Below are 10577 nucleotides of genomic sequence, written 5' to 3' on the forward strand. Positions count from 1 at the left end.
TGAAGTAATGAGCAATTAATGGTCTTAAGAAACACAAATTTTTATAAGATTACTCCTTCTTTAGGTGTGAAAAAGAGTTAAGACCAATCCTGGACCATAGCTGTGGAAGTCTTGAAGCAGCTCAGAAATGAGGAAAACAAAAGTGTTTTCCTAGAAAGGAAAGCTTATATATACATATATATATATATATATATACACACACACACACACACATATATATGAAATTTATAGCCATTTCTCAGTAATAAGTAAAATAATAAGTGAAATAATTGATATTTGGAGTATTCATAGCCTTTAATCTAAATTCCACTTCTGGAATTTTTCTTCAATACCATCTAAAAAGCTATATAAATAAAAAGATACTTGCACCATTATTTATAATAGTGAAACGTTAGAAACATTACATGTTTATTGGTTAAATATATTATAATCTACCAGTTCAATGAAATATTTTGCAACCATAAACGTTAAGATTATGAAGACCATGTAGCAACAACACGGAAAACATTTATGATATTTTGTTAGAAGGCAAGTTTTCTCAACCTCAGTGCTACTGGCATTTTGGGCCAGATCATTGTTGTTGCGGGTGGGGGCTACTTCGTGCCCTGTAGGATGTTCAGCAGCATCACTGGCCTCTACTCACTAGATGTCAGTAGCACCACCACCCCAGCTGCCAACCAAAAACGTCTCTAGACATTGCCTAAAGTCCCAGGCTGTGGGTAGGGTATGGAAAAAGTGCTCATGGTTGAGAACTATTGATAAAGGGGAAAATCAAACTACAAAATTGCTTCTATGCTATGATTAAATCTTTGTGAAATTAAGTACACATCTAGATCAAAACAAAGATTAAACACAAAAATTGGAGCACTGATTTATTAAGGTGGGGGATTCGGAATGATTTTCCTCTTATAAATTCTCAATAAATAAAAATTTGTAAGGAAAAATACCAGAATTGGAGTGACAGAATATTGCAATTGTATTATTTTGCAATAAAAATGAATGGTTTGAGTAAAAGAAAAGCATAAGAGAGTCAATTGTTTTCTTACCTCTAGTCCTAGTAAAGTCTACCCACTGGACCATAGTCACCTAGGACAAAATTCATGATTTACCTTCTAGCAGTTTCCTACTCTCAGGGCTATGATTACTGAAACATAGTAAGCTTTGTACCTCTTGTTTTTCTCAGTGATGGAAAGTCAGTGTAGTAGTTTGCTGAGGCTGCCTTAACAAGCACCATAGACTAGGGGACTTAAACAACAGAAATTTATTGTCTCACAGTTTGAGAGACTGGAGGTTCAAAATCAAGATATTGGCAGAGTTGGTTCCTTCTGAGGGCTGTGAATGAAGACTCAATTCCAGACATCACTCCTTGGCTTATAGGTGGCCATCTTCATGTTCACATGTTTTTCTCCCTATATCTTTACACTGTTTTCTATTTGTCTTCTAATTTTTCCTTTTTATAAGGATACCAGTCATATTGGATTAGGATTCACCCTAAAGACCCCCTTTAGCTTGATTACCTCTTTAAAGGCCGTATCTCCAAATAAGGTCACATTCTGAAGTAATGGGGATGTCAGGACTTCCACAGATGAATTTAGGAGGACACAGTTCAACCCATAACAGTCAGATTCTCAAGATGGGTAGAAGGAGCTCTTCCTAATTGTACACTGAGCCCTGAAAATTCTGATCTGCTCTTCACATATTTCTTAAAAATGGACACATTTCTTCCCCTGCCTGCCCCAATCCCTAAGGGAGTATCCTGGCTTGGGAAGTCACAGTTACCAGTGAAAATGTGTGATATCTTTCAGGGGGTATTTGGGCAAAGCAGGAACCACTGGTCTTGGGGAATGTTTTAATAACCTAGACAATAAATATTTCATATGCTATTAAAGTAAGATTTTTTTCTGTATATCAACTACATGTAGATGAAAAGCTGAAAATAATCTTCCTTTTATGGCTTCAGAACAAAGTGGAAAATTTACATGCAATGGCCATGGGACGGATTTATTTCCATAAAATGGCATTCTCTGCAGTTTCAATTTCATGCAAAGAATTCTAAGGGTTTCAAAATGCTACTCAACAGAGCCCTGCTTATTTGATGTGCAGTGAAGGAAACAGTTGTGAATTCTGGCTTAGTTTCCAATCTAAAAGGATTTAAGGGAAAGTGGTGTTTTCAGCTCTAAGGCTTAAAACTTAACCATATTCTAGAATTAGATCAAACAGAAGACATAAATTAAGATTTTCTATAGATTATGTGGAGCCAGATTCAAAAGTTGATGTTAATTGAGACCATTTCACAGAGATTCTAATGTACATTTTTAATGATGTGGACATGAGTAATTATCTTATTAAGTAGTATTGGGACCTTTCACAAACAGCTCGGATGTCAGAAGGGGGCCTAAATGCCTGTGTTCATCTATGCTCTTCCCATATCAACCTAGTGGAAACCCAGATTTGGAATTCAGCCCCTTCCCAGGTTTCCACAGGAATACCAATGACTTCAAGTATATATTTGGATACTGTACACACACTGAAGATCCAGGGATCACCAGGAGCTCTGAGCACAGCGTTCTGCCAGGCCCTTTCCTCCTACTCTCTTTTCTTGCTTTCTCCTTTTTATGTTTTCTCCACCCTCCCCACTGTCCCCAAGCCACAGCATCCCTTCAGTAACAATGCCAATTCCTCCTCTCAGTTTATGCACAGCATGAATTACAGCATATCAAATTATTACCTCAAGTAAACACAGTGCTTTCCCTAAGAACAAACAGGAGAACAAACTTTTCTCTATTCCATTACACATTGACCATGGGTAACTTACTTAACCTCTCTAAATCTAACGGAATACAGTGAAAATCCCCCCATAAGGTGAATTTGACACATGACCGGCACTGACTTCCATCCTCTGATCAGCCCTTTCTTAATCAGGAAAAGCTAAAGTTTATTTGGGTGGGAAGAAAAAAAAGAGTGACACCAGAAGAGGAAATAGTAAACAATCTCAAACCATTTGGGAAAAGCTGGGAAAGGAAAATAGACCTCTGAATCCCAAATATTCTCTTGGCCCAAACTGGCCAGTTAAATAGGAAACTTTAAAACCCCAAACTTCAGCAGGCCCTGGGTAGTGTGGATTGCACACTTGGACCCTGGAACTTCTTGCATTTCATTAATCATGCAATAAAATGACTTTATATTTTACACAACTGAATTTTTAGACCTCACTTACCATATTATGGTGGGGTTTTATATGAATATGGAATTTTTTTAGGCCTTATATATCTTATTAAACTCTCAAAATAACTACCGCATTTAACAGTAGAAAAGAAAAAAAAAAAAACCAGACACTTCTGAAGAAAGTAAGGGACTTAACAAATTGGTAACAAGAGTTGGGACTCCTGGGCTTCCCTGGTGGCGCAGTGGTTGAGAATCTGCCTGCCAATGCAGGGGACACGGGTTCGAGCCCTGGTCTGGGAAGATCCCACATGCCGCGGAGTAGCTGGGCCCATGAGCCACAATTACTGAGCCTGCGCGTCTGGAGCCTGTGCTCCGCAACAAGAGAGGCCACGATAGTGAGAGGCCCGCGCACCGCGATGAAGAGTGGCCCCCGCTCGCCGCAACTAGAGAAAGCCCTCGCACAGAAACGAAGACCCAACACAGCCAAAAATAAATAAATTAATTAATTAATAAAAAATAATTTTAAAAAAAGAGTTGGGACTCCTACCAGTTCTTCTGATGGCAACTAGACTAATTCTTCCTGGACAGCATGCTTCCTTCCCCAGGAGACTTCATCAAGACTAGATAACAGAAAATTATTTTTCCTCCAAAACACTCGTTTGGAACGATACTCAGTTAATTATCTCATGTTTCACCTGGCCTGTGTCCATATGTTTTAGAAACTTTGTGGGTCCATGCCTTCCTATTGGTGGCATCCAATTGCAAGCTGGGTCTAAAGCAATCTGGCAATATGGTGAAGTCAATGAAACAAGCAGTCATTTCAGTTAAATAAATAGGATGGGTGATTCTATGTCAGAACCAACCCCCCAGTGAAATTTTCATTCCCTACTGGTATAAAAAAATTTGCAATAACGTCAAGGTTGAAAGTGAGGAAAAACTGGTTCTGTAGTGACTTACAGGCTAAGATGTATAATAGTAATAATAATAGTGAGAAGAAGAATAGCAAGAGATTCCATTTATTGAGCGCTTACTGTATATTCACTAGAAAGGAAGAATTTTGCATTGATGATACAATAGCTAACATTTCCAAGAAAACTCTAGGTTCTGATGCGTACTCCCTGATCAAATAGGTAGATGTGAACAATTATGACTAAAACTTCCAGTATTGCTGTCATATAGAAGAACAAGAACCACAAGAAATGACCATGATATCTGATTTAGTATTTGCTTCTTAAACAGACGTTGCAACATCTGTTTTCTCCATTCATCTACCCTGCAGGTGTAAGTTAATGTTTCTTACGTATTGGCTATTTCTCACATGACAGAAAATACTCATGTACTTTATGGAAAAACCTCATTCAAAGCCAGGGGCAAGTTTCACCATGATACTCTTGTGTAATTTGCCTATGTTTATGGCATTGCTTTCTCCCTGTTCTCACAACTTCAACCTGTCTTCTAGACAAGTAGAGATACTGGAGCAGTTTTAGTCTTAAAGTTCCTGTAGCATAATTCTTTAATGAGGACTTCTATATTTAACCCCCAAACCATGTAGTCTCTGTTGGTACGATCAGAAGAAGGATTTGGAAATCAGAACAAAAATAGTGGCCATCAAGTGATAGACTGTATGTTGGCATTTTGATGATAGGCAGACTGGGTTTGAATCTGCCTTCTGCTGTTTATTAACTGCGTGACCTGAGATGTTTTACCTGTCTTCTCTAAGCTTTAATTTTTTCATCTTTAAAATGAAGATAAGAACAGTGTCTGTCTCACAGGGTCAGTGTGAAGGTTCAGGGAGATAAGGCACATAGATGTGTTAACATAGTGCCTGGCACATAATAAGAGCCTAGTAAACACTACTTATTATAATCACTCCTCTCTCTGCCACTTTGTGCAAATTTGGCCAAGTCATTCAACCTCCCTAACCTCTGATGCTATAAGGAAATAGATTAAACTAGATGTCCTCTAAAATCTTTTTCCACTCTAATTTTCTATGAGTCGAAATCATTCTGCACATTCATGGGAAATATAGTTAGCACTCACCAAATACTCAATATGTTCCTCTACATTTCTCAGCATTGTACTTGAGTTGAGACCTCATAACCAGTTCTGGCCAATGGAAATATGAGCATAAATGATGTCCAAGGCTTCTCTGGGTCCAAGGCAGTTATGAGCATGTGTGAATTCTTGCATTCCTGTTGTTGCAATATGGAAGCAGCTGGATCTCTGAGATACCACTACAGAAAATTTCCTGGCCTGCACTTGACTGTGACAAGAGTAAGAAATAATTCTTTGTTGTGTTAAGTAAATGAGATTTTAAAGTTTGACTGTTAAAGCAGCTAGCAGGTACTTGCCCTGACTTATATAGTACTCAAAGTTCTCCACATCCTATATCTTAAAATTGTTATGTAGGTAAAACTTTTTAAAAATAAGGCACACTATTCCTGGGGAGGGGGTGGAGTGGGGGGGAGAAGAAAGGAAATGTAATTAAAGATCAACATGTGGCCTGAGAGGCATGCATGAAAAACATGAAGAGGCCAAGAAGCTAAATAGGGCATTGTTTTAAGTGTAGCTCCAGGCTTTTTTGGCATTTACTAGATGACACCCTTTTTCCCATTAGCTTGGTTTATTTCAATTAGGTTTATTTCACTGTATAGGTAGGATGGCTCTGACTCTTAAGTTAGAAATTCCTGAGTCTGTTTTTACAACACCTTAACATTTCTCCTGGTTTTCACTGGGCACTGCAAAATTCTTAAAGCATAATTAATTTTACTATAATTACACTAATTATAAGAAGAAAAACATTTCACACCAGAGGTAAAATGGAAAGGCACACGATATCTGGTGGCCCTACCTCACAAGATTGTTGTGAAGACTAAAGTAGATACCAGAGGTTGAAAATTATTAACTGTTACACAACAAAGTGAGGTGGGTGGTGTGATGATAGAATGAGAGGTATATTGCAAAGACACTAGAACTTATGAAGGAGGCTGGATATCTGATATGGGAAACCTATATTTTTAAAGAGAAGACACTTGTGAAAGTCAAAATACGAAGCATGGTTAGAGATCTACACAGGAACTTTAATAAGAAGAGCCTAGACAAAACCGGAAGCTGTGTGTAGATCTCTTCCTTTTTGTGGCCATCGCTGGATCGCTAGCGGCCGAAATGAAGTTCAATCCCTTTGTGACCTCTGACCGAAGCAAGAACCGGAAAAGGCATTTCAACGCGCCTTCCCACATTCGCAGGAAGATTATGTCTTCCCCTCTTTCTAAAGAGCTGAGACAGAAGTACAATGTCCGATCCATGCCCATCCGGAAGGATGATGAAGTTCAGGTTGTACGAGGGCACTACAAAGGGCAGCAAATTGGCAAAGTAGTCCAGGTTTACAGGAAGAAGTATGTCATCTACATTGAACGAGTGCAGCGGGAGAAGGCTAATGGCACAACTGTCCATGTGGGCATTCACCCCAGCAAGGTGGTTATCACCAGACTAAAACTGGACAAAGACCGCAAAAAGATCCTCGAACGTAAAGCCAAATCTCGCCAAGTAGGAAAAGAAAAGGGCAAATATAAGGAAGAAACAATTGAGAAGATGCAGGAATGAAGTAATCTTGTATACAACTTTCATTAAAAACTGTTAAAATGAAAAAAAAAAAAAAAAAAAAAAAAAGAAGAGCCTAACTTCATTCTACAGGGTATACCTCATTTCACTAACTATTCTCTTCCTTTAAAGAGAAAGCTACTAAACTTTATATTTGAAAAAATAATAACACCTTCTTCAGAATAATCAAAATTATAAGAGCAGTGAGAATGGCCTTTCTAAGCAGCTACATATTTACACATCTCTGGATAGTTTAGGGAAACTGGGATTCTTTGAGAGTTTGCATTCATATTTCCTTAACAAAGAAAATAGCGTTGGTAGGCACACATCAATGTCATTTTATTAATAAAGATTGATTTAAATGTGAATTTCAAAAGTAAATAAATACCAGTGATTCAGCTCTCCGTGTCATTTATCAAGATGGATTTATCCAAGCCATTTGTGATTTGGATGGAATGTTGGAACAGGGACCACTGTTCCATAACAAACAAGATAGATGAAACTCTCAGAGGATGACTGTTGACCTAATACAAACAAAATATCTCCTAGTTGCACTGGTTGTTGCCAAGTCTCAGTGGAGTGCTAAGAATAAATACAGCACAAGTGCGGAAACGGGTCTGCTTGACTTTCTGTCTGTGATTGTGCAAGTGGATGAGCGATAGAACTGTGAGCTGATCTCTGCCACTGCATGGAAGCCACTGGATCATTGACGTCAGTGCTCAGAATGCGGTGTGCTGTGAAAGCAGTAGTCCCTCACAACATAAAAGGGAAAAGTCAACAATATGACCTGAATAAGAGAACGAAGCTTGAGGCAATACGTCAGGTCACTGAGGCAGGAATAATACTTCACTGTACCAACAGTTACCATCCAGTGAGACCCTGCTTGGACTCTGATAGAGTGGGTTTTCCCAAAAGGGAATTGGTGGATGGTCTGAAGAAGCACTTAGCAGCATCCCATTCATCTTAGAAGAGCAATGACCCAAGTATTCTCCGAGACTTTGAGCTAGGTACATTGTGTAATTTACAGGAGACCTGCTTCTCCAAAGTCTGGCCAACAGTGATCGGTTCATCTCATATTCAAGCTGTATATAAAGAGGCAAAAATTCAGGTTGAATGGTTGTCAGTGACTCTAGATTAGATGTAACTAATTGCCAAAATGGCCTCACCACATGGATATACTAAACAGCTTTTTTGCTCCTCACCCAGTGTCTAGCAATCAGTGAAGGGGTCACCGCCAATAGGGATAGAGAACAGGGAATGGGAGTGAGAAGACCTGGAGAAGGGAGAGAGTGGGTGAAGAACCATGGGGGCAGCTCTGATCCCTGCATTTCAATAATTTGGCCTTCTGCTGACCACAAATTCTCTGAGTGGAGACAGGGAAGACTTGTTAGCAAACTGGACATGCGTCTCCCTGAAACACACACACACACACACACACACACACACACACACAACCCTGAGGAACATTTTAAATATATCTCAGTTCCATCTTAAAAAATTCAATCTTTTCAAGCCAGAAAAAAAGATTCTCAATATAGTCTAAGACCCCAAATCTGTTCAATATCAAGTTTGATCATATTGCCTGATACCTTGATATGAAATATAAGATGGCTGGATGGGGCTCAGTGACATTCTTATTTTATTCAGCATATGTACAGTTTTGTTGTTTACTATTGCTTCTTGACTCCACAGATTTCTTCCAGGTTTAATTTCCTTCTTGCTGAATTAGATCAATCAGTAGTTCAAAAACAAAGAGCTATGTGTAGTAAAAATTATTTTTTAGATGTCTGGGATGTTTCTATTTTAATTCTTCAATGGTAGGCTAAGTAGTTAGAGTTTTAGGAAAAGCTGATTTTTTTCTCAGCACTTTAAAGATGTTTCTTTGTTTTGTGGCATCCACTGATACTGAACAGAATTGTTTTGTCCGTCTAAATATCATTCCTTTATAAGCAATATGATTTTTCTCTTGATCAGCATTTAAGGTTTTCTTTTTGCCTATTCTGCAACAGCTCCTTCTCCATGAGCTCTTTCAGACTCTGGCTTTTGACCTATCTCAAATCATGGAAACTACTTAGCCATGATCAATTTTTTTAATATCTTCTTTTCCTTTATTCTTTATATTCTCTTTCTGGCACTCCACTAAGACATATGACAGAGATTCTCAAACAATGTATCTCTTTCGTGTTCTCTGTTTTTTGATGTTTCTGTGTTGCATTCAGAGTGATTTTCTCAGGTCTGTCTTTCAATTCATTAATTTCTTCTTCAGTGAGTGTAGTCTACAGTTAATACATTATTAACTTTTTTTGTAGCAGTTTTATCAAAATATAATTCACATACCACACAATTCACTCATTTAAAGTGTACAATTCAATGGTTTTTAGTATATTCTCAGAGCTGTGTGAACATCAGCACAATAAATTTTAGAATATTTTCATCACTCCAAAAGAAACCATGTTCTCTTTAGGTATCACTTCCCAAACACTCCCAGCCCTAGATAACCACTGATTTACTTCTGTCTGTATGGATTTGCCTATTCTGGACATTTCATATCAATCAAACAATACGTGGTCTTTTGTTTATGGCTTCTTTCGTTTAATATATTTTCAAGATTCATCTCTGTTGTAGCATGTGTCAGTACTTTATTCCTTTTTATTGCCAAATAATATTCCATTGTGTGGCTATACCACTTATTATTTATCCATTCATCAGTTGATGGGCATTTGGGCTATTTCTATTCTTTGGATATTATGAAGAATGCTGCTCTGATCTTTCATGGACAACATTTTTTGGTGGACATATGTTTTCTTGGGTGTAGGAATGGAGTTGATGGGTCATAGGGTGACTGGATGTTTACCTTTTGAGGAATTTCCAGGTTGTTTTCCAAAGCGTACAATTTTACATTCCTAACAGCAGTGTATGGGGGTTCTAATTTCTCCACATTCTCTCCAATACTTACTCTTCATGAATTTGTGTCATCCTTGCACAGGGGCAATGCTAATCTTCTCTGTATCATTCCAACTTTAGTATATGTGCCTCCCAAGCAAGAACTTACTCATATTTTTATTATATATATATATATATATATATATATATATATATATGAAGTGGTATCCCATTATGTATGGTTTTGATTTACCATTTGTATATCCTTTTTAGAGACATGTCTATTTAGACCCTTTGTGATTTTTAAAATTAGATTATTTGTATTTTTATTTTTGAGTTGTAAGAGTCCTTTATGTATTCTAAATGCAAGTCCCTTATTAGATTTATGATTTGCAAATATTTTCTCCAATTCAGTGGGCTGTCTTTTCACTTTTTTGATTATGTTTCTTGCAACACAGAAGTTTTAGTTTTGATAAAGTCCAATTAGTCTATTTTTTTCTTTTGTTCCTTGTACTTTTGTTTTTATATTTCAAAAACCATTGCCAAATCCAAGGTTACAGATCTATGCCCACATTTTCTTCTAAGAGTGTTATATTTTTAGCTCTTATATTTAGGTCTATGATGCACTTTTACTTAATTTTTGTATATGATGTGAAGTATAAGTCCAACTTCATTTTTTTTTTTTTTTTGCATGCAGATATTCAGTTGCCCCAGTATCATTTATTGAAAAGACTATTCTTTTCCCCATTTAATTTTTTTTGGTACCTTTGTCAAAAGTCAATTGACTATAAATGGAGGGTTTATTTCTGGACTCTTAATTCTACTCCATTGATCTATATGTCTGTCCTTATGCCACTGCCACACTGTCTTGATTATTGTAGCTTTACAGTAAGTTTTGAAATTGGGAAGTGTAAGTCCTTCAACTTACA

The 10577-nt window shown here is 37.4% G+C and overlaps 1 protein-coding gene and 1 pseudogene across 1 annotated transcript; one reads left to right on the forward strand and one right to left on the reverse strand.

Moving 5' to 3' along the window:
* The first annotated feature begins 6275 nt into the window (after positions 1-6275).
* Positions 6276-6819, forward strand: LOC137768896 (large ribosomal subunit protein uL24). Its single transcript, XM_068550621.1, has one exon. The coding sequence runs from the start codon at positions 6331-6333 to the stop codon at positions 6766-6768; it is 438 nt and encodes a 145-aa protein (XP_068406722.1). The 5' UTR covers positions 6276-6330; the 3' UTR covers positions 6769-6819.
* A 2893-nt stretch (positions 6820-9712) lies between these two features.
* Positions 9713-9813, reverse strand: LOC137768987 (U6 spliceosomal RNA; annotated as a pseudogene).
* Positions 9814-10577: the final 764 nt, after the last annotated feature.

The sequence above is a fragment of the Eschrichtius robustus genome, chromosome 8 (assembly GCF_028021215.1).
Source record: "Eschrichtius robustus isolate mEscRob2 chromosome 8, mEscRob2.pri, whole genome shotgun sequence".
Taxonomy (NCBI): Eukaryota; Metazoa; Chordata; class Mammalia; order Artiodactyla; family Eschrichtiidae; genus Eschrichtius; species Eschrichtius robustus.

Bases quoted from the DNA above. Each gene is read 5' to 3' on its own strand.
- LOC137768896 (XM_068550621.1), top strand. From the start codon at position 6,331: ATGAAGTTCAATCCCTTTGTGACCTCTGACCGAAGCAAGAACCGGAAA.